The sequence below is a fragment of the Bombina bombina genome, chromosome 10 (genome assembly GCF_027579735.1).
Source record: "Bombina bombina isolate aBomBom1 chromosome 10, aBomBom1.pri, whole genome shotgun sequence".
Taxonomy (NCBI): domain Eukaryota; kingdom Metazoa; phylum Chordata; class Amphibia; order Anura; family Bombinatoridae; genus Bombina; species Bombina bombina.
In genome coordinates this window covers 110,543,214-110,568,592 of record NC_069508.1, presented here as the reverse complement: position 1 = coordinate 110,568,592, position 25,379 = coordinate 110,543,214, and the positions used below count along the sequence as shown (strand labels likewise).

The 25,379-nt window shown below is 40.8% G+C and overlaps 1 protein-coding gene across 1 annotated transcript in view; it reads right to left on the bottom strand.

Moving 5' to 3' along the window:
* The window catches only part of COP1 (COP1 E3 ubiquitin ligase), a gene marked incomplete in the record, with an annotated part of 548,256 nt that overhangs the window by 454,262 nt on the left and 68,615 nt on the right, over positions 1 to 25,379 (bottom strand). The window contains 2 exon segments of the mRNA XM_053693305.1: positions 14,407 to 14,526; positions 18,992 to 19,056. Coding sequence (XP_053549280.1) covers positions 14,407 to 14,526; positions 18,992 to 19,056 — 185 coding nt within the window.

Genomic DNA, 25,379 nt, shown 5'->3' with positions numbered 1-25,379 from the left:
AACTTAGTTCTTAATGTTTTACAGGGGGTTCCGTTTGAACCCCTTCATTCCATTGATATCAAGTTGTTATCTTGGAAAGTTCTGTTTTTAATGGCGATTTCCTCGGCTCGAAGAGTCTCTGAGTTATCTGCCTTACATTGTGATTCTCCTTATCTGATTTTTCATTCAGACAAGGTAGTTCTGCGTACTAAACCTGGGTTCCTACCTAAGGTGGTCACTAACAGGAATATCAATCAAGAGATTGTGGTTCCATCTTTGTGTCCTAATCCTTCTTCGAAAAAGGAACGTCTGCTACACAATCTAGATGTAGTCCGTGCCCTGAAATTTTATCTACAGGCAACTAAGGATTTTCGACAAACGTCTTCCCTGTTTGTCGTTTATTCTGGTCAGAGGAGAGGTCAAAAAGCTTCGGCTACCTCTCTCTCCTTTTGGCTTCGTAGCATAATACGGTTAGCCTATGAGACTGCTGGACAGCAGCCTCCTGAAAGAATTACAGCACATTCTACTAGAGCTGTGGCTTCCACTTGGGCCTTTAAGAATGAGGCTTCTGTTGAACAGATTTGCAAGGCTGCAACTTTGTCTTCTCTTCATACTTTTTCCAAATTTTACAAATTTGACACTTTTGCTTCTTCGGAGGCTGTTTTTGGGAGAAAGGTTCTTCAGGCAGTGGTTCCTTCCATATAAAGAGCCTGCCTGTCCCTCCCGTCATCCGTGTACTTTAGCTTTGGTATTGGTATCCCATAAGTAATGGATGATCCGTGGACTGGATACACTTAACAAGAGAAAACATAATTTATGCTTACCTGATAAATTTATTTCTCTTGTAGTGTATCCAGTCCACGGCCCGCCCTGTCACTTTAAGGCAGGTAATTTTTCCATTAAACTACAGTCACCACTGTACCCTATGGTTTTCCTTTCTCTGCATGTTTTCGGTCGAATGACTGGTAATGGCAGTTAGGGGAGGAGCTATATAGCAGCTCTGCTGGGTGAATCCTCTTGCACTTCCTGATGGGGAGGAGTTAATATCCCATAAGTAATGGATGATCCGTGGACTGGATACACTACAAGAGAAATAAATTTATCAGGTAAGCATAAATTATGTTTTTCGCCAAATATTATGGTAGATTTTCCTGGTGACAGGCTTTCTAGCCTGAATCAGGGTATCAATAACCGACTCGGAGAAACCACGCTTTGATAGAATTAGGCGTTCAATATCCAAGCAGTCAGACGCAGAGAAATTAGTTTTGGATGCTTGAAAGGACCTTGTATTAGAAGGTCCTGCCTCGTTGGAAGTGTCCATGGTGGGACAGATGACATGTCCACTAGGTCTGCATACCAGGTCCTGCGTGGCCACGCAGGCGCTATCAGAATCTCCAAAGCCCTCTCCTGCTTGATTCTGGCAACCAAACGAGGGAGGAGAGGAAACGGTGGAAAAACATAGGCCAGATTGAAGGACCAAGGCGCTGCTAGAGCATCTTTCAGCACCGCCTGGGTATCCCGGGTCCTGGACCCGTAAAGAGGAAGTTTGGTGTTCTGACGGGACTCCATCAGATCCAATTCTGGAGTGCCCCATAGCCGAGTCAGCTGGGCAAATACCTCCAGGTGGAGTTCCCACTCCCCCCGGGTGAAAAGTCTGACGACTTAGAAAATCCGCCTCCCAGTTGTCTACTCCTGGGATGTGAATTGCTGAGAGACGGCAGGAGTGATCCTCCGCCCACCTGATTATTTTGGTTACTTCCGTCATTGCTAGGGAATCCCTTGTTCCTCCTTGATGATTGACGTACGCTACAGTCGTGATGTTGTCCGACTGAAATCTGATGAATTTGGCCGCGGCTAGCTGAGGCCATGCCTGAAGCGCGTTGAATATCGCCCCTCAGTTTCAGAATGTTTATCAGGAGAAGAGCTTCTTCCCGAGACCATAAGCCCTGAGCTTTCAGGGAGTCCCAGACTGCACCCCAGCCCAACAGATTGGCGTCGGTCGTTACGATGATCCACTCTGGTCTGCAGAAACACATTCCCTGAGACAGGTGATCCTGAGACAACCACCAGAGAAGAGAATCTCTGGTCCCCTGGTCCAGCTGTATTTGAGGAGACAAATCTGCATAATCCCCATTCCACTGTTTGAGCATGCATAGTTGCAGTGGTCTGAGGTGTATCCGTGCAAAAGGGACTATGTCCATTGCCGCTACCATTAATCAGATTGTCTCCATGCACTGAGCTACAGATGGCCGAGGAATGGAATGAAGGGCTCGGCAAGTGGTTAAGAGTTTTAACTTTCTGACCTCCGTCAGATTTTTTTTTTTTTTTTTTTTTACCACATTCACTTTACCCTTCTGATTGCATAGAGCTGGCAAAGAGAATGACTGGGGGGTGGAGCTGGAGGGGGAGCTATATGGACAGCTCTGCTGTTTGCTCTCTTTGCCACTTCCTGTTGGGAAGGAGAATATCCCACAAGTAAAGGATGAATCCGTGTACTCGATACATCTTATAAGAGAAAACTAATGAATAAATAAGGGGCCACTACAGCATGCAGTTATATGAAACACCGCTATACATATTCTTGATATAAATACCAAACACCACTTATTAAACTTTGTACTCACAAACGACCCCTAAAACCCCCCTACTCCTTCTAAAGTGTATGAGGGAACAAAAAGGTGTAAATACATCCCATTAGAAAAAAAACCCTCAACTGAAATAGATCAATATCTATTAGGTATCCAGAAAGGCAGCTAAATCTATATCCAGATATAGAGCTCCTGGACCCATAGCACCTAGTCTATGGATCCAGTATGTCTCTCGTTTTTTAAGTGCCAGCAGTCGATCCCCTCCTCGTACTGTACTTTCTACATTCTCTATAGCAAGGATTGTCAATCCTGTGCTATCTTTATTATGACATTCAAGGAAATGGTCTGAAACCCCCTGACTCTCTAATCCGTTCTCTATATTCCTCAGGTATTCACCGAACCTAGTCTTTACCGGGCCTTTCATACATACTTGTCACATGAACACCTAAGGAGATAGACATTGTAGACAACAAAGCTGGTTTTACATGTCATCAAACCTTTTATCTTGTATTTATTGTCCCCCCCTGGCAGCTCCAAAGGCTTGATTCTGTGGATCAATATGTATGCAACATTTGCAACTCTTTCACCCACATTTGAAAAACCCCTGTGTATTCTTCTTAAGCCAGGTGTCAGAACTTATTGGTCTCAACATGCTCGGACTGATCTTGTTTTTAATGTTCACATTTCTCCTAAAAATCACTTGCCCCCCCCTTTTACAGATTCTTTCAGAATGGGGTCCTGAATAAGGATGGGCCAATGTTTCTTTATTGCTTTCTCTATATCTTTCGATGCTTTGTTATATCTGGTCACCAATTGAATCTTCCTTTTACTCCCTTCTACTTCTCCACACTCTGTCCTTTTTACTTGATCCAAATTTTTTTGTCTTTCATTTCCATCTTTACTCTGTATCAAGTTCTTCCTATCCATCTTTTCTACTTTTTCTTGAGTATCAATTAAGAGTGTCTCGGGATATCCTTTTGCTAAAAATCTGTTCTTAATTAGCTTTGCTTCCCTCTGGAAGAAGTCCTCTTTTTGTACAATTCCACCTGGCACACTGAAATTGGCCAAGGGGAATGTTTCTTTTCCATTTTTCGTGGTGCCCACTCTGAGCATGTAAATACCCATTGGTATCCGTGGATTTCCTATATAGACTGGTATATACATTCAAGCCTTCTTGTATTAGTTCCAAATCTAGAAATGTTATTCTCTCCTTATTACATTCCATGGTGAATTTCAGATTTAGCGTGTTTTTATTTGTATACCCCACTAATCCATTTAATTCATCCATGGTCCCTTTCCACACTATCAGTTTGACATTTATATAGCGATGCCATCTGATAATGTGGTTTGTATCGGGATTCTCTTTGTTGTAGATGAACAGATCCTCCCACCACCCCATATAGAGGTTCGCAAAATTGGGGGCAAATTTTGTCCCCATCGCAGTTCTTCTTGTTTGGAGGAAATATCTGTTCTCAAACATAAAATAATTTCTAGTTAGGATGAATTCTATTGCTCACTCTACAAAGTCTATTTGGATACCATTCATATATCCACTCTTTTCCAAAAAATATTTCACTGCAGTGATTCCTAAGGAGTGTGGGATGGATTTATATAATGCACACATCCATGGTAACCCATAGATAACTTTCATTCCTTTCATTCCATTCCATCCTCTCTATTAGATTTTTCATTGTAAATTTTAGCTTAATGATTTATCTGAAATTTTGTGAATTTCAAATTATTTGAACATATTTATATGAAGTTTATAAATTAATTGTATCTTTTAAATTAGTTGCATTTTGTAAATGAATAGGTTTTTTAGATGGTGTTTATTTGTAGATATATACTTTTAAACATGTGTAGTACTAATATGTGCATCTTGTCAGCTGTGCACACTGTCTAGATCACTGTAACAATTGAACATCCAGCAGCCTATGTGGGAGTGACCGCATCAGCAATTAGCCCTGAGTTTGTGGGCGTGTTAGAAGCGGACCCTCCATAAAGGCAGCCTGGTTTGGAGGATAGGCATCGCCTCTGACGAAGCTGGGAGGAGCCCAGCGAAACACGTAAGGCCACGCCCATTTTACGGAATAGGGGATGCAGGTGACCTGTGTGGAGCAGCGGGTTTGTAGCCGGCTTTTATCTTACACTCCGTCTCCTCAGTGACTCCTCCCCCTTCATTTTACTATTTGTTCTCCCGTTGTGATACAGTATTCTTATGTGCTGGGGACTAGCCTATTAGTAGGCACAATATATGTATTGAACAGCCATATAACCAGGTATCAGAGTAAACAAGGGGATATCGAGTGCAACAACTAAAGGACAGCTTGTGAAGTTACATCGTACTCACGCTGTGGACAGCTATATTTTGCTGGAACATACCTCACATGTTTGAGGGCATATCCTGCAAGTGTACATCTGTGTATTTGTTGGAATAAAGTGGAAAATGGTTTTAAATCTGCATTTAGATTGCTTTGTGCCCCCTCTTTTTGCGCTCCACTGTTTCTGTATCTACAGATTCCTTATATCCTGTTTGCCTTTACAACTGGTAAACTGGCAGCCAAAACCCCCAGCAATATCATGGCCGATAAGCTTGTGGACAAAAACACCTACTTAACTAGCCAACTGTGAGCAGGGAGAAAGCTGTATCCTTTATCTGTTACTTCTGCTGCAGATTGCTGAAAGTTCTTGTGCCAGGCTCTGCAGACAAGATGTAATGCGCTCTATAAAGTTATTTTATTTTGTTTTTTATATCTAAATTTAATCTGAAGGTAATATTTTCATTTTTTTGTGCTGTGATTGGAGCCAAATATTTTTATGGCCCTCCTGGAAGTGGAGCCGAACAATATGTGCTGTAGAGAGGCTCTGTTACTGGCACAACATAAAGTTTCTATCAACTCCATCAGAATTTGTCTCTTCATTAGATATCTAGGCATTGCCAACCAGCATGAAAGGATTACGAGCACGGTGCCTGTAATCAATTTGGTGCAAACTGGTATTTGACACTGATATTTTATTGGTGCCACTGAATCAAAACCCTGAATTGACCTATAGAGGTTTGCAGATCTTTTGTGATCATCTTATTGCCAGATGCTAAATGAAATGCAAGCTTAAATTTAAATTAAAAACACAATTGTTGTTCACATACAAATGTTAAATGTACATATTGTACTCGGATACCTTGCTTGCTTGTTGGGTAATACAAAAAATACATTAGACATAATAGTTAAAACCTGTGAAAAAATAACTTACTATGAAGTAACCTTTTGCTTAGAAAGTATACATCTCATACTTTAAGGGACATGAAACTCAAATTATTATTTTTTGTGTGTGATTCAGAAAGAGAATACAATGTTAAACAACTTTCCAATTTACTTCTATTATCCAATTCTATTTATTCTCTTAGTATCCTTCGTTGAAGAAGCAATGCACTACTGAGAGCTAGTTAACGCACAGGGTGAGCCAATAACATGAGGCATATAGGTGCAACCACCAATCAGCAGCTTCTGAGCCTATATAGGTATCCTTTTCAACAAAATGATACAAAGAATAAAAAAAAAAAATAGCTAATAGAAGTCCATTAGAAAGTTGTTTAAAAACAGAATTTATGCTTACCTGATAAATTACTTTCTCCAACGGTGTGTCCGGTCCACGGCGTCATCCATTACTTGTGGAATATTCTCTTCCCCTACAGGAAATGGCAAGGAGAGCACACAGCAAGAGCTGTCCATATAGTCCCCCCTCTGGCTCCGCCCCCAGTCATTCGACCGACGGTTAGGAGAAAAAGGAGAAACTATAGGGTGCCGTGGTGACTGTAGTGTATAAAGAAAGAAAGACATTTTTCAAACCTGATTAAAAAACCAGGGCGGGTCGTGGACCGGACACACCGTTGGAGAAAGTAATTTATCAGGTAAGCATAAATTCTGTTTTCTCCAACATTGGTGTGTCCGGTCCACGGCGTCATCCATTACTTGTGGGAACCAATACCAAAGCTTTAGGACACGGATGAAGGGAGGGCGCAAATCAGGTTACCTAAACAGAAGGCACCACGGCTTGCAAAACCTCTCTCCCAAAAACAGCCTCCGAAGAAGCATAAGTATCAAATTTGCAGAATTTGGCAAAAGTATGCAGAGAAGACCAAGTCGCTGCCTTACATATCTGATCAACAGAAGCCTCGTTCTTGAAGGCCCATGTGGAAGCCCCAGCCCTAGTAGAGTGAGCTGTGATTCGTTCAGGAGGCTGCCGTCCGGCAGTCTCATAAGCCAATCGGATAATGCTTTTCAGCCAGAAAGAAAGAGGTAGCAGTAGCTTTTTGTCCTCTCCTCTTACCAGAGTAAATGACAAACAAAGGTGAGGTTTGTCTAAAATCCTTTGTTGCTTCTAAATAGAACTTTAAAGCACGAACTAAATCTAAATTGTGAAACAAGCGTTCCTTCTTTGAAGACACAGAGAAGGAACAACTATTTCCTGGTTAATTTTCTTGTTGGAAACAACTTTTGGAAGAAAACCAGGCTTAGTACGCAAAACGACCTTATCTGAATGGAACACCAGATAGGGTGGATCACACTGCAAAGCAGATAATTCAGAAACTCTTCTAGCAGAAGAAATAGCAACCAAAAACAGAACTTTCCAATATAGTAACTTGATATCTATGGAATGTAAAGGTTCAAACGGAACCCCTTGAAGAACTGAAAGAACTAAATTTAGACTCAAAGGAGGAGTCATGGGTCTGTAAACAGGCTTGATTCTGACCAAAGCCTGTACAAAAGCTTGTACATCTGGCACAGCTGCCAGGCGTTTGTGTAACAAAACAGATAAAGCGGAAATCTGTCCTTTTAGAGAACTCGCTGACAACCCTTTATCCAAACCCTCTTGGAGAAAGGAAGAATCTTAGGAATTTTAATTTTACTCCAGGAGAATCCCTTGGATTCACACCAACAGATATATTATTTGCATATTTTATGGTAAATCTTTCTAGTCACAGGTTTTCTGGCTTGTACCAGAGTATCTATCACTGAATTTGAAAATCCACACTTGGCTAAAATCAAGCGTTCAATTTCCAAGCAGTCGGCTGCAGAGAAAATAGATTTGGATGTTCGAATGGACCATGTACTAGAAGATCCTGTCTCAAGAGGTAGCTTCCATGGTGGAACCGATGACATATTCACCAGGTCTGCATACCAAGTCCTGCGTGGCCACGCAGGAGCTATCAGAATCACCAAGGCCTTCTCCTGTTTGATCCTGGCTACGAGCCTGGGAAGGAGAGGGAACGGTGGAAACACATAAGCTAGATTGAACGACCAAGGCGCCACCAATGCATCCACTAGTGTCGCCTTGGGATCCCTGGATCTGGACCCGTATCAAGGAACCTTGGAGTTCTGACGAGACGCCATCCGATCCATTTCTGGAATGCCCCATAGTTGAGTTAACTGGGCAAAGAGTGCCCACTCCCCCGGATGGAAAGTCTGACGACTCAAATAATCCGCCTCCCAGTTGTCTACTCCTGGGATGTGAATTGCAGATAGATGGCAGGAGTGATCCTCCGCCCATTTGATGATCTTGGATACCTCTCTCATCGCCAAGGAACTCTTTGTTCCCCCCTGATGATTGATGTACGCTACAGTCGTCATGTTGTACGACTGGAACCATATGAATTTGACCTTTGTCAGGTGAGGCCAAACCAGGAGCACATTAAATATCGCTCTCAGTTCTAAAATGTTTATCGGAAGAAAAGACTCTTCTCGAGACCATAGACCCTGAGCTTTCAGAGAGTCCCAGACCGCGCCCCAGCCTAAGAGACTGGCGTCGGTCGGGACGATGACCCACTCTGGTCTGCGGAAACTCATTCCCTGAAAACAGGTGATCCTGAGACAACCACCAGCAGAGAGAATCCCTGATTACCTGGTCTACTTGAATCTGGGGAGACAAGTCTTCATAATCCCCATTCCACTGTTTGAGCCAGCACAGTTGTAATGGTCTTAGTTGAATTTGAGCAAAAGGAACTATGTCCATCGCTGCGACCATTAATCCTATTACTTCCATGCACTGAGCTATGGAAGGCTGCAGAATAGAGCGAAGAACTCGACAAGCGCTCAGAAGTTTTGATTTTCTGACCTCTGTCAGGAAGATCTTCATTTCCATAGAATCTATGATTGTTCCCAGAAAGGGAACTCTTGTTGACGGGAACAGGGAACTCTTTTCTACGTTCACCTTCCACCCGTGAGATCTGAGAAAGGCAAGAACAATGTCTTGTATGGGCCTTTGCTTTGGAAAGAGACGACGCTTGGGTTAGAATGTCGTCTAGATAAGGTGCCATAGCAATGCCTCTCGGTCTTAATACCGCTAGAAGGGACCCTAGCACCTTTGTGAAAATTCTGGGAGCAGTGGCTAAACCGAATGGAAGAGCCACGAACTGTCTTTCCAGGAGGACGAACCTCAGGAACTAATGGAGATCTTTGTGGATAGGAAAATGCAGGTACGCATCCTTTAAATCCACGGTAGTCATGTATTGACCCTCCTGGATTATTGGAAAAATCTTCCTTGTTCCATTATTGGAACTGGGTGTATCACTCCCATCTTTACTATGTCTCCTACGCAGTGTAAGAATGCCCGTCTCTTCATCTGGTCTGAAGATAAGCGAGACATGTGGAACCTTCCCTTTGGAGGAAGTTCCTTGAATTCTAGAAGATAACCCTGAGAGACTATTCTAGTGTCCATGGATCCGGAACATCTCTTGCCCAAGCCTGAGCAAAGAGAGAGAGTCTGCCCCCTACTAGATCCGGTCCGGGATCGGGGCTACCCCTTCATGCTGTCTTGGTAGCAGCAGCAGGCTTTTTGGCCTGTTTACCCTAGTTCCAACCTTGCAATGGTTTCCATGCTGGTTTAGGTTGGGAAGTGTTGCCTTCTTGTCTGGAGGCCGCAGAATTAGGAATTGGTCCGTTCCTGAAATTGCGAAAGGAACGAAAATTAGATTTGTTCTTAGCCTAAAAAGGCCTATCTTGTGGGAGGGCATGTCCCTTTCCACCAGTAATGTCTGAAATAATCTCTTTCAATTCCGGCCCGAATAGGGTCTTACCCTTGAAAGGAATATTAAGCAATTTATTCTTGGACGACACATTAGCCGACCAGGATTTTAGCCAAAGCGCTCTGCGTGCCACTATAGCAAACCCTGAATTTTTCGCCGCTAACTTAGCAATTGAAAGCGGCATCCAAAATAAATGAATTAGCCAACTTAAGTGCGTCAATTCTGTTCATGACTTTATCATATGGAGTCTCCCTTTGAAGCGAATTTTCCAGTTCCTCAAACCAAAATACGCTGCGGTAGTGACAGGAATAATGCACGAGATTGGTTGAAGAAGGAAGCCCTGCTGAATAAAAAATTTTTTTTTTTTTTTTTTAGCAGTCCTAATCTTTTATCCATAGGATCTTTGAAAACGCAACTGTCCTCAATAGGAATAGTTGTGCGCTTAGCTAACATTGAAACCGCCCCCTCAACCTTAGGAACCGTTTGCCATGTGTCCTTTCTGGGGTCGACAATGAGGAACATTTTCTTGAATATAGGAGGTGGAACAAAAAAGTATACCTGGCTTTTCCCACTCCGTAGTCACTATGTCCGCCACCCGCTTGGGTATCGGAAAGGCATCAGCATGCACTGGAACTTCTAAGAATTTGTCCATCTTGCACAATTTCTCTGGAATTACCAGAGAATCACAATCATCTAGAGTAGTTAGGACCTCCTTAAACAGGGCGCGGAGGTGTTCTAACTTAAATTTAAAAAAATCACTATATCAGTGTCTGCCTGCTGAGAAACTTTTCCTGCATCAGAAACTTCCCCTTCAGACAGGTCCTCCCTCACTGCTATACTTCAGATTGATGTGAGGGAATGACTGATAAATTGTCCTCAGCGCTAACCTGCTCATCTTCTGTATTTAAAAACTGAGCAATCACGCTTTCTAGAATAGGATGGCAGTTTGGATAATAGATTTGCTATAGAATTATCCATCACTGCAGTTAATTGCTGCATAGTAACAAGCATTGGTGCGCTAGATGTACTAGGAATCGCCTGCACGGGCAAAACTGGTGTTGACACAGAAGGAGAGGATGAAAAACTATCCCCACTACCTTCACATGAAGAATCATCCTGGGCAATCTTATTAAATGTGACAGTACTGTCCTTACTTTGTTTGGACGCTATGACACAATTTGCACAAACATTAATAGGGGGAACCACCTTGGCTTCCATACATACAGAGCATAAGCTATCTGAAGGTACAGACATGTTAAACAGAATATGGCAGGCTAATAACGCAATAAAAACGTTTTTAAAGAAAAGCGTTACTGTCTCTTTAAATAATAAACAAGCACACTTTATTTCTGAAAGTTTGAAAAACTATGAAGGCAATGTCCGATTTTTACCAAATTTGCACCCCAGAGTCCTAGTGCCTTGAAAGTATTGCACACCAAGTTTCAAGACTTTAACCTTTAAAATGAGCAAACCGGAGCTATTTGTTCAAATAAACAATTTTATCACACAACAATCACTGCCACAGCCTTGCTGCGGCTTTTTACCTTCCCTTAAAGTGATTCAGCACTGAAATAAACCTTCCTGAGTCCGTTTTCTTTACCCACAGGACCCTCAAATGAAACTGCATGCACTGCCAAGGAAATAAACTGCGCAATTGAGGCGCGAAAACGGGGCCTCCTTCATCTGCATTACCAGAGTGAAGGGGCCTTTCTGACTGAAGTAGTAGTCTAACTAGATGCCAGGTGAAAAAAACGTTCCCAAAAGTGCTTTTATAACACAAAAAACACTCTAAATGTCCAATAAATCTGATATAAACCAATCGATTTAGCCCACAAAAGTGTCAACCAGTATAGAGCCCATTTATAAGCCTTAATCTGTTATGAATCTAAGAAAATGGCTTACCGATCCCCTAAGGGAAAAACTGACAGTCTTCTAGCATTAACATGTCTTGTTAGAAATATGACTAATCATACCTGAAGCAGATAAGTCTGCAAACTGTTCCCCCCAACTGAAGTTCTCTGGGCTCAACAGTCCTGCGTGGGAACAGCAATTGATTTTAGTTACTGCTGCTAAAATCATACTCCTCTTTTAACAGAAATCTTCATTTTCTGTTGTAGAGTAAATAGTACAAACCGGCACTATTTTAAAATAACAAACTCTTGATAGAAGAAATAAAAAACTACAACTAACACCACAAACTCCTCACCATCCCCGTGGAGATGCTACTTGTTCAGAGCGGCAAGGAGAATGACTGGGGGGCGGAGCCAGAGGGGGGACTATATGGGACTATATGGACAGCTCTTGCTGTGTGCTCTCCTTGCCATTTCCTGTAGGGGAAGAGAATATCTCACAAGTAATGGATGACGCCGTGGACCGGACACACCAATGTTGGAGAAATCACATGCTCTATCTGAATCATAAGAAAATATTTGGGTTTCATTTCCCTTTAAAACAAAGTTTTTTTCAGCTCTAATCATTGGGATCTATCTACTCTGAAGCAGATAGGAAGAATAGCAGCCTGTTAGGGGGTATCTGGTGCTAAGAAATACCAAGTACTATAAAAATTATTTAAAGGGACATGAAACCTAAAATTTGTTCTCTCATTACTCAGAGAATACAATTAAAAAACAAATCCCTGCTTTTCAACAAAGGATAACAAGAAAAAAAAAAATAACCCCTTTAAAGACCAAGCGTCTTGCACAAACTGGTCTTTAAAGACCAGTGACGTACCCTGTACGACGTTAGGGGGTTTAAAGCGGCTGGAAGCGATCCTGATGCTTCCAGACACTTTCCGGTTATTGCAGTGATGCATCAATATCGAGGCATCCTGCAATAACATTTTTGCCCCATACGATGCAGAGAGAGCCACTCGATGGCCGAAAATAGTTGGTGGGTGGGAGGCCATCGATGGCTTCTTTGATTAAGAGGGGAGGGGGGGTGGGGTTGTCGGGGGCACGCACGGACGTGCGCGCGTGCACGGGAGGCAGGCGCGTGCACGGGAGGCAGGCGCGTGCACGGAGAGGGAGTGGGTGGGAACCGCTACACTACAGAAACATTTTATGTTAAAAATGGGAGAAAGGGGGGAGGGAATGAATGTAAAAACGATCTAAAGGATCTGGGAGGAGTGGGGGGTGGAAGCTACACTACAGAAAAAATAAAATAAAATTAAAAAAAAATAAATATCTATTTTATTGTAAACTGGGTACTGGCAGACAGCTGCCAGACCCAAGATGGCTCCCAGTAAGGTAGAGGGGGAGGATTAGAGAGCCGTTTGGGGGGATCCTACACAGCAGCATATGTAAATATGCTTTAAAAAGATATACCTTTTATTTTAGTACTGGCAGACTTTCTGCCAGTACTTAAGATGGCGGGGACAATTGTGGGGAGGGAAGAGAGCTGTTTGGGAGGGATTAGGGGGTGTGATGTGTCAGGTGGGAGGCTGATCTCTACACTAAAGCTAAAATTAACCCTGCAAGCTCCCTACAAGCTACTAATTAACCCCTGCACTGCTGGGCATAATACATGTGTGGTGCGCAGCGGCATTTAGCGGCCTTATAATTACCAAAAAGTAACGCCAAAGCCATATATGTCTGCTATTTCTGAACAAAGGGGATCCCAGAGAAGCATTTTACAACCATTGATGCCATACTTGCACAAGTTGTTTGTAAATAAATTTCAGTGAGAAACCTAAATCTGTGAAAATGTAACTTTTTTTATTTGACAGCATTTGGCGGTGAAATGGTGGCATGAAATATACCAAGATGGGCCTAGATCAATAATTGGGGTTGTCTACTACACTACAGCTAAAATTAACCCTAGAAGCTCCCTAATTAACCCCTTCACTGCTGAGCATAATACACGTGTGATGCGCAGTGGCATTTAGCAGCCTTATAATTACCAAAAAGCAACGCCATTGCCAATTTATCCACCAATCAGCAAGGACAACCCAGGTTGTTCACCAAAAATGGGCCGGCATCTAAACTTACATTCTTGCATTTCAAATAAAGATACCAAGAGAATGAAGAAAATTTGATAATAGGAGTAAATTAGAAAGTTGCTTAAAATTTCATGCTCAATCTGAATCACAAAAGAAAATTTTTGGGTACAGTGTCCCTTTAAGGGAAAGAACTTGAAAAATGGCCTTGTCCTTAAGGGGTTAATAACAAAAGTAAATTGTTTAAAATATGTTCTATCTGAATCATGAAAGAAAAATGTTGGGTTTTATGTCCCTTTAAAAGGGACACAAGTCATAATTTAAAGGGGACATAAAACCAAAGATTTTAGTTTATGATTCAGAGTATACAACAACTTTCTAGTTTACTTCTATTATCAAATTTGGTTTGAGGCATGAAAGTTTCAATTTATGTGTTCTATAAAAAAATATACTTTGTTCTCTTGGTATCCTTTGATGAAAAGCATTCATAGGTAGGTGTAGGATCAGCAATGCACTACTGGGATCTCACTAATGATTGGTGGCTGCACATGAGACTAGTCATCGGCTCACACGATGTGTTCAGCTAGCTGCCTGTAGTGCATTGCTGCTCTCTCAACATAGGACACCAAGAGAATGAAGCAAATTTAATCAAAGTAAATCTCACTGATGCTTTGGCGCTGGCTTTGCAGGGGTAAAACAATTACAGCATTATATTAATACACTTTTTTTTATGTAACACAGATCTTTTTCTTTTTACACTTTCATGCCCCTGTAAAATTTTACTACAAATACTTTTCCCTCACATGTTAACCTTTCATTGATGATTAGAATTACATTTGTTCTGGCAGTGTGTCTTGAATAAACAGCATTTGTTTTATTACCGCTTCTAGATGTCTCTTTTTCTGCAACAAGACCTGCAGCATAAGGTTCACATTGGCTAAATCCAGATTGTCTTGATCAGTCACCATTAGATCCTGGAAGATTTTCCACCGGTGGCCATTCTAAAAAACAAAACAAAAAAAAAACCTGTTACAAAACAAATAGATGGTAATTAGGCATGTGCATACGTTTGGCATTCGCTTGTGTACAGCCACGGACAACAGCATCCAGCTATTGTTGGCGCCAGATTTATAAGTTTTAAAGTGCAACACACACAAATCTGGATTTTTGCGAGTTGTACTTTAAAGTGAATGTCAATTTTGATGCTAAAGTGCCCGGTTTTTAAAAATTCGATTAAAAACAGGGGCACTTTAAATCATCAAAATTTACATTTCACTCCTGCTGAAAAAAAAAAATCTTACCTTTTAATCTTCACAGCAGCTCCAGCTTCCTCCACCCATCGCAAAGCCTTTCCTGGGTCTAAAATAAGAAATTCTGCTTCCTCCAATCACGGCGTTGAATCAGACACTGATTCCCCCGGGGGGGAAGCCGTGATTGGAGGATGACCTATCCATCATTTCTGACGTCAGAAATGGCTTGAGACGACCGGAGGAAGCTGGAGCTGCTGTCAAGACTAAAAGGTACGTTTTTTTTTCTCAACAGGAGTGAAATGTAAATTTTGATGAAGTGCCCCTGTTTTTAATCAAATTTTTAAAAACCGGGCACTTTAGCATCAAAATTGACATTCACTTTAAAGCTAACAAATCTGGTGCCAAAAACAAATGCCACTAAAATGAATGACGAAATCTGAATTCATGCACATGGCTAATAAAACAGATATGTGAGTAACTCACACCAGTCACCATATGTCATAGCTATATTACGGTGGGGAAGGAGAACAGATTTAATTTATTTGCTGCAATATTGTACCCAAACGTGTGCCTTATCACAAATTAAACAGTTTTAATTAGATTGTGCCTAACTGTGACACCAACTTGTATTGCTTATTTTGCATTCATCACTTCAAGAAGACTCAAAAATGCTTGGCATAGGTCTTGAATAATAAAGATAATCATTTAAAGTAACCTGAAAGCATATTAAGTATAAAAATGATGCATTACATAGATGTGTTTTTTTCTAATAAGTATTTTTATATTAAAGGGATACTAAACCCACATTTTTTTCAAGATTCAGATAGGACATGCAATTTTAAGTAACTTTCTAATTTACTCCTATTATCAATTTTTCTTCGTTCCCTTGCTATCTTTTTTTGAAAAAGCAGGAATCTAAGTTAAGGAGCCGGACCATTTTTGGTTCAGCACCCTGGATAGCGCTTGCTGATTGGTGGGTACATTTAGCCACCAATCAGCAAGCGCAACCCAGGTGCTGAACCAAAAATGGGCCGGCTCCTAAGCTTACATTCCTGCTTTTCAAATACAGATAGCAAGAGAACAAAGAAAAATTGCTAATAGGAGTAAATTAGAAAATTGCTTAAAATTGCATGTTCTATTTGAATCATGAAAGAAAAACATTTGGGTAATCTTATAAACTTGCAAGCTGCCTCAGCTAGACAGGAAGATGAACTACAAATTGCTGTTAGGGAAATCTGACATTTCCCTACAGCAATAAATAAGGACGTGCATTCAGTCAATTTAACCACAAATAGGAAACAAGGTAGCCGCCAGCAACATTCGGCTCTTTTCGGCGCCGGATCTGGATTTGCACAGATCTTAGTGTGTTGTACTTTTCACAAGAAGAAATTTGGCTCCAAATTAAAAGGGACAGTAAGAACCTTGTAATTACAAGACATTGCTGTTGTCTTGCTATAGAATATCAGCCAAGTCTAAACGTTTTAGAAACAAATTAAAATCCTTTATATGGCAAATTCCACCCACCTATGTGTTAATTGGAGGAGCCAATCTGGGCTTTAGTCTGCAGACAACAAGGCTAGCCACAGTCATAATATTAGAATAAAGTACATTGTTTTGTAGTTACCAGAAAAAGCCAATTAGGAAACATTTGTAGCAGGGAGCTAAAAAATAGAAAGTCCTTAATTTTATAAAATAAATTACATGGAAAGGGGCCAAAAGAAGCAACAAACGTATATTACAAAGTTGTTTCATTACACATAACTAAGCATATGATATAAAAATCCCAAGGTGTTCAGTCCCTCAAACTTGTTCTTTCATGATTTAGAGCATGGAATTTTACAACTAACTTTCTAACATTTTTCTATTATCAAACTTTCTTTGTTCTATTGGTATCTTGTTTAACAGCAGGGATGTAAACTCAGGAGCATGCACGTGTCTGGAGCACTATATGGCAAATGTTTTCAAAGAATGCTATTTGCAGGAGCAGTAGGTGGCAGCACTATTTCCTGCCATGTAATACTCCAGGTATCTACCTATGTATCTCCTCAACAAAGAATATCATGGAAACAAATCAAATTTGTTAATACAGGTAGCCCTCAGTTTACGCCGGGGTTAGGTTCCAGAAGGAATGGTTGTAAATCGAAACCGTTGTAAATTGAAACCCAGTTTATAATGTAAGTCAATGGGAAGTGAGGCAGTTAGGTTCCAGGCCCCTCTCAAAATTGTCATAAGTAACACCTAATACATTATTTTTAAAGCTTTGAAATGAAGACTTTAAATGCTAAACAGCATTATAAACCTAATAAAATAATCACACAACACAGAATATATAATTAAACTAAGTGAAATGAACAAAGACATTTGCTAAACAGCATTATAAACCTAATAAAATAATCACACAACACAGACTTCACTTGCATTTTTATGCAAATAGTTCTTTCTATGCATTCCAATCTGGACTAATTTATATGCAGGAAGATCTTGTTCCTTTGCAAGCTGCTTGATAGCTCAGGTCTGGTTAAACTGATTAATTTCAGCTTGATTGGCTTCGCTGCAACACAAGCGGACAGCTCCACCTACTGGCTATTTTAATAAATACACTGCTTCTCAATGCTTTTCAATAGCAGTCACATGACTGGGAAAAGTTGTTATTCTGAAACGGTGTAAATTGAACCGTTGTAAAACGAGGGCCACCTGTAGAATTAAATTGGATGCTCTGTATAAATCACAAAAGAAAAAACTGGGGTTTCATAGTTTAATGACAGAATTAATTCCCTGAAATTGTACTCTAATAATACAATTTTACAACTCACGCAGTCTTTTTCTCATTGCACTCAGCAAATTTCCATTAAAGGAACTTGAAAACACAAAATATTTCTCTTTCACGATTCATATAAAACATCAAATTTTAAACAACTTTCCAATTTACTTCAATTATCAAATTTGCTGAAATCTTGATATCCTTTGTTAAAGGATCAGCAATGCACTATTGGGAGTTAGCTGAAAGCCAATGAGAAGAGGAATATACGTGCAGCCACCAATCAGCAGCTTCTGAGCCTACATAGGTTTACTTTTCAACAAAGCATACAAAGAACAAAACAAAAAAGAAATAAAATGGAAAGTTAGTAAAAATTGCACTCTCTAAATTTTGAAAGAAAAAAAACATTGGGTTCCATGTCCCTTTGATCTAGAGGTTAAAGCAAGGATTTTCCATGATTTGTGTGTTTAAAGAAACATTCTATACATTTTTTCTGTGGAACATCTAATAGAACTTTTGAGCTGCCTTTATCAGCTAGAGCAATAAATATCTAGCTATGCACAATAGATTTTCTGCTCATTTCAATTGAAACAGCTTTCCCATAATTATTTTTTATTTTATTTTTTAAATTGAAAAAGGTTGTCATGGATTTTTTTTTTATATATGCATTAATTTTTTTGCAGTACAATGCAACCTACATATCACTTTAAGTAGGCATAAAATGCAATATTGAAATGTACAAGAAAGGTTTTAAAATACTGAACAGAGGCAGTTTTGCAACACACATTTGTAACATGCTTCCAGTGTCTCTGGGATAGTCTTTACTGTGCATGGCCCATATGTGCATAGGGCTTGTGCACCTGCATTCTCAGCAGGAGGCAGCATTGTGTACATTCTGTATGTTCCGTGCACAATAAAAACTCATTGAATCAGTAGTAACTAGCCAGAAGCATTTTTATTAATGCAAGTGCGTAGCAAAAATGCTTCAATCCCAAAAACGTATGTATATGCATTTACTTCTAGAATTGTATGTCCTTTTAAAGGATAAAAAAAAATGATATGGATGTTACATGTGTGCATTTAGCAGTTTTGTTCACTGCCGAATGTGAAAGTAGGGAGGTTATTTTCAGTATTTAGCTCTTTTGAAATATCCTATTGTCCAAGTAAAAAACACTAAGATCCGGTTTTGCACAGATCTTTGTGTGTGTTTCACTTGCACAACAGGATATGTGGCTCTGAAAAGAGCTGAATACCAAAAGTAACCACCTACTTCCACATTCGGCAGTGAATGAAATTGCCAAATGCACACATCTTATGTACATACATATAATAGTCTGCTGTGAAATTGATTTTGAGGGCGACGGCTAAAAATTGCAAAATCCCTATCTAAATACATAGGGCTATCAAGGAATTACATTCATTTAGTCAGGCCTGTGTTTTCCCCGATATATTCCTCACCGAAGGGTCCAGCTTAAGCCGTTTGTCATCAAATCTCTGTTTCTGTTTGAGAATTAATTCATTTACTGAAAAACAAAAGAAGATTGCTGTGTGTAATTTAACACTATGAAATAAGCATTTTTTAAAAGAAAGAAAATACAATTTCTCTAGCTGTTTTCTATGAGGACACTCAAGTGAATGAACAATACATAAGAAAAGATGTAAATTGTAAAGCTATATTAAATTGCATGAAAGTTTAATTTTGACTAATGTAGGGACTCAAGGTCCTCCATAGGACTCTCAAGCCTCCTTTCCCTAAGGGAAAGCCCAAGCACAACTAGTGCTGCAGAATGAAACAGACAAAGAGATTACTAATAAAGATCCTAGATAGGGGGCGCTAATGTGTGTGTTATAAACAAATTGAATAGTTTAAACAGAGATATTTCCCAAAATCAAATCTACCATAGGCGTTATATCTTATCTTCTTTGATCAAGTGGAAAAGATAGTGACGTATTATCCACATACAACTCAAAGCATATATGGCACAATATCATAAAAACATAATTTATGCTTACCTGATAAATTTATTTCTCTTGTAGTGTATCCAGTCCACGGATCATCCATTACTTATGGGATATATTCTCCTTCCCAACAGGAAGTTGCAAGAGTCCACCCACAGCAAAGCTGCTATATAGCTCCTCCCCTAACTGCCATTACCAGTCATTCGACCGAAAACATGCAGAGAAAGGAAAACCATAGGGTGCAGTGGTGACTGTAGTTTAATGGAAAAATTACCTGCCTTAAAGTGACAGGGCGGGCCGTGGACTGGATACACTACAAGAGAAATAAATTTATCAGGTAAGCATAAATTATGTTTTCTCTTGTTAAGTGTATCCAATCCACGGATCATCCATTACTTATGGGATACCAATACCAAAGCTAAAGTACACGGATGATGGGAGGGACAAGGCAGGTACTTAAACGGAAGTTACCACTGCCTGTAAAAAAAAAAAAAAACCTTTCTCCCAAAAATAGCCTCCGAAGAAGCAAGGTATCAAATTTGTTAAATTTGAAAAAGTATGAAACGCAGACCAAGACTCCGTCTTGTAATCTGTTCAACAGAAGCCACATTTAAAAAAGGCCCAAGTGAAAACCACAGCTCTAGTAGAATGAGCTGTAATCCCTTCAGGAGGCTGCTGTCCAGCAGTCTCATAAGCTAAATGAATTATGCTTTTTAACCAAAAAGACAGAGAGGTTGCTGAAGTCCTTTGACCTCTCCTCTGTCCAGAATAGACAACAAACAAGGTGAATGTTTGATGAAAATCTGTAGTAGCTTGTAAGTAAAACTTTAAAACACGAACCACGTCCAAATTGTGTAATAGACGTTCCTTCTTTGAAGAAGGATTAGGATACAAGAATGGAACAACAATCTCTTGAGTGATATTCTTGTTAGATACCACCTTAGGTAAAAACCCAGGTTGGTACACAGGACTACCTTATCCGTACGGAGAACCAGATAAGGAGAATCACATTGCAACGCAGATAACTCGGAGACTCTATGAGCCGAGGAAATAGCTACCAAAAAGGAACTTTCCAAGATAGAAGTTTGATATCTATGGAATGAAAAGGTTCAAATGGAACTCCTTGAAGAACCTTAAGAACCAGCTTTAAGCTCCATGGCGGAGCAACATTTTTAACCACAGGCTTGGTTCTAACCAAAGCCTGACCAAATGCCTGAACGTCTAGAATACCTGCCAGACGCTTGTGCAAAAGAATAGACAGAGTAGAAATCTGTCCTTTTAAAGAACTAGCTGACAACCCTTTTCTCAAAATCATCTTGGAGAAAAGATAATATCCTGGGAATCCAGACTTTACTCCATGAGTAACCCTTGGATTCATAACAATAAGATATTTACACCATATCTTATGTTAAATTTTCCTAGAGACAGGCTTTTATGCCTGTATTAAGGTATCAATTACTGACTCGGAGAAGCCATGCTTTGATAACATCAAGCGTTCTGTCTCCAGGCAGTCCATCTCAGATTAGTTATATTTAGATGGTTGAAAAGACCCTGAGGTAGAGGGTCCTGTCTCAGAAGCAGAGACCGTGGTGGAAAGGATGACATGTCCACCAGATCTGCATACCAGGTCCTGCGTGGCCACGCAGGCGCTGTCAAAAGCACCAAAGCACTCTCCTGCTTGATCTTGTGCAAACCCCTCCGGAGGGAATTCCCACTCCCCCGGATGAAAAGTCTGACGACTTAGAAAATCTGCCTCCCAGTTCTCAACACCTGGGATAGGGATAGCTTTTAGACAAGAGTGAGTCTCTGTCCAGTGAATTATTTTAAGACTTCTAACATTGCTAGGGAACTTCTGTTCCCCCTTGATGGTTGATGTAAGCCACAGTCGTGATATTGTCCGACTGAAATATGATGTACCTCAGAGTTGCTAACTGAGGCCAAGACTGAAGAGCATGGAATATCGCTCCCAGTTCCAGAATATTCATTAGAAGGAGGGTCTCCTCCTGAGTCCACTATCCCTGAGCCTTCAGGGAGTTCCAGACTGTATCCCAACCTAAAAGGCTGGCATCTGTTGTAACAATTGTCCCATCTGACCTGCGGAAGGTCATACCCTTGGACAGATGGACCCGAGATAGTCACCAGAGAAGAGAATCTCTGGTTTCTTGGTCCGGATTTAACAGGAGAACAAATCTGTGTAATCCCCGTTCCTCTGGCTGAGCATGCATAGTTGCAGTGGTCTGAAATGTAGGCGTGCAAACGGTACTATGTCCCTTGCCGCTACCATTAAGCCGATTACATTCATGTACTGAGCCACCAAAGGGCGCGGATGGAATGAAGAACACGGCAGAAATTTAGAAACTGACAACCTGGACTCCGTCAGGTAAATTTTAATTTCTACAAAATCTATCAGAATCCCTAGGAGGGAAACCCTTGATATTGGGGATAGAGAACTCTTTCCTTGTTCACTTTCCACCCATGCGATCTCAGAAATGCCAGTACTACGTCCGTATGAGACTGGGCAACTTGGATGTTTGACGTCTGTATCAGGATGTCGTCTAAATAAGGGGCCACTTCTATGCCCCGCGGCCTAAGGACCGCCAAAGTGACCCCAGAACCTCCATAAAGATTCTAGGGGCTGTAGTTAACCCAAAGGAAAGAGCTACAAACTGCTAATGCCTGTCTAGAAAGGCAAACCTGAAAAACCGATGGTGATCTTTATGCATCGTAATGTGAGGATAAGCATCCTTCAAATCCATTGTAGTCCTCTATTGACTCTCCTGGATCATAGTTAAGATGGTACGAATAGTTTCCATCTTAAATGATAGAATTCTAAAGAATTTGTTTAAGATCTTTTAGATCCAAAATAGGTCTGAAGGTTTCCTTTCCTTGGGAACCACAAACCGATTTGAGGAAAACTGTGTCCCTGTTCCTCTATTGGAACTGAATGGGTCACGTACACAATGCAAGAATGTCTCTTTCTTTATCTGGTTTGCAGATAAATGTGAAAGGCAAAAACTCCCCTTTTTTGGGGGGGAAAGCTTTGAAATCCAGAAGATATCTCTGGGGTATAATTTCCAATGCCCAGGGATCCTGGGCATCTCTTGCCCACGCCTGGGCGAAGAATGAAGTCTGCCCCCTATAGGATCCGTTACCAGATAGGGGTCCGTTCCTCATGCTGTTTTAGAGGCAGCAGCAGGCTCCTTGACCTGCTTATCTTTGTTCCAGGTCCGGTTGTCTCCAGACCGCCTTGGACTGAGCAAAAGTTCCCTCTTATTTTGCCTTAGAGGAAGTTGATGCCACACCTGCCTTGAAAAGGCACGAAAATTAGGCCTTTTTTGTCCCTTGATTTGGACCTGTCCTGAGGAAGGGCATGATCTTTTCCTCCAGTGATATAAGTAATAATCTCCTTCAAACTAGGCCTGAATAGGGTCTGCCCCTTGAAGGGAAGTTAAGTAGCTTATTTATTAAAGTCACGACAGCTGACCATGATATAAGCCATAGCGCTCTGCGCGCCAGTATAGTAAAAAACAGAATTCTTAGCCGTTAGTCTAGTCAAAGGAACAAAGGCATCAGAAAACAAAGGAATTGGCTAGCTTAAGTGCTTTAAGCTTGTCAAATATATTCATCCAATGGAGCCTGTAAAGCCTCATCAAGAGACTCAAACCAGAACGCCGCAGCAGCAGTGACAGGAGCAATGCGTGCAAGGGGCTGCAGGATAAAACCTTGTTGAATAAACATTTTTTTTATCCATTGGATCTAAAAAAGCACAACAGTCCTCGCCAGAGGTAGTGGTACGCTTAGCTAGAGTAGAAACTCTTCTCTCCACCTTAGGAACTGTCTGCCATAAGTCCCGTGTGGTGGCAACTATTAGAAAACATTCTTCTAAAAAATAGGAGGGGAAGAGAACGGCACACCTGGTCTATCCCATTCCTTATGAAAAATTTTAGTAAACCTCTTTAGGTATTGGAAAAACATAAGTACACACCGGCACTGCATATTATTTATCCAGTCTACACAATTTCTCTGGCACTGCGATTGTACACATTCATTCAGAGCAGCTAAAGCCTCCCTGAGCAACAAGTGGAGGTTCTCAAGCATAAATTTTAAATGTAGAAATATCAGAATCAGGTTAAATCATCTTCCCTGAGTCACAAATATCACCCACAGACTAAGCATATTGTGAGGTAGTATCAGACATGGTTCTTAAAGCGTCTGTATGCTCTGTATCTACCCCCAGAGCTGTTTTGCTTTCCTTTAATTTCAGGTAGTCTGACTAATACTGCTGCCAGTGTATTATACACAACCTTTGCCATGTCTTGTAAAAACATAATTTATGCTTACCTGATAAATTCCTTTCTTCTGTAGTGTGATCAGTCCACGGGTCATCATTACTTCTGGGATATTACTCCTCCCCAACAGGAAGTGCAAGAGGATTCACCCAGCAGAGCTGCATATAGCTCCTCCCCTCTACGTCACTCCCAGTCATTCGACCAAGGACCAACGAGAAAGGAAAAGCCAAGGGTGAAGTGGTGACTGGAGTATAAATTAAAAAATATTTACCTGCCTTAAAAACAGGGCGGGCCGTGGACTGATCACACTACAGAAGAAAGGAATTTATCAGGTAAGCATAAATTATGTTTTCTTCTGTTAAGTGTGATCAGTCCACGGGTCATCATTACTTCTGGGATACCAATACCAAAGCAAAAGTACACGGATGACGGGAGGGATAGGCAGGCTCTTTATACAGAAGGAACCACTGCCTGAAGAACCTTTCTCCCAAAAATAGCCTCCGATGAAGCAAAAGTGTCAAATTTGTAAAATTTGGAAAAAGTATGAAGCGAAGACCAAGTTGCAGCCTTGCAAATCTGTTCAACAGAGGCCTCATTCTTGAAGGCCCAAGTGGAAGCCACAGCTCTAGTAGAATGAGCTGTAATTCTTTCAGGAGGCTGCTGTCCAGCAGTCTCATAAGCTAAACGAATTATGCTACGAAGCCAAAAAGAAAGAGGTAGCGGAAGCTTTTTGACCTCTCCTCTGCCCAGAGTAAATGACAAACAGAGAAGACGTTTGTCGAAATTCCTTAGTTGCCTGTAAGTAAAATTTTAGAGCACGGACTACATCCAGGTTGTGCAGTAGACGTTCCTTCTTTGAAGAAGGATTTGGGCATAAAGAAGGAACAACAATCTCTTGATTGATATTCCTGTTAGTAACTACCTTAGGTAAGAACCCAGGTTTAGTACGCAGGACTACCTTATCCGAATGAAAAATCAAATAAGGAGAATCACAATGTAAGGCTGATAATTCAGAGACTCTTCGAGCCGAGGAAATAGCCATTAAAAATAGAACTTTCCAAGATAACAACTTTATATCAATGGAATGAAGGGGTTCAAACGGAACGCTCTGTAAAACATTAAGAACAAGGTTTAAACTCCATGGTGGAGCAACAGTTTTAAACACAGGCTTAATTCTGGCCAAAGCCTGACAAAAAGCCTGGACGTCAGGAACTTCTGACAGACGTTTGTGTAACAGAATGGACAGAGCTGAGATCTGTCCCTTTAATGAACTAGCAGATAAACCCTTTTCTAAACCTTCTTGTAGAAAAGACAATATCCTAGGAATCCTAACCTTACTCCAAGAGTAACCTTTGGATTCACACCAATATAGGTATTTACGCCATATCTTATGGTAAATCTTTCTGGTAACAGGTTTCCTAGCCTGTATTAAGGTATCAATAACTGACTCAGAAAATCCACGTCTTGATAAAATCAAGCGTTCAATTTCCAAGCAGTCAGCTTCAGAGAAGTTAGATTTTGATGTTTGAAGGGACCCTGTATCAGAAGGTCCTGTTTCAGAGGTAGAGACCAAGGTGGACAGGATGACATGTCCACCA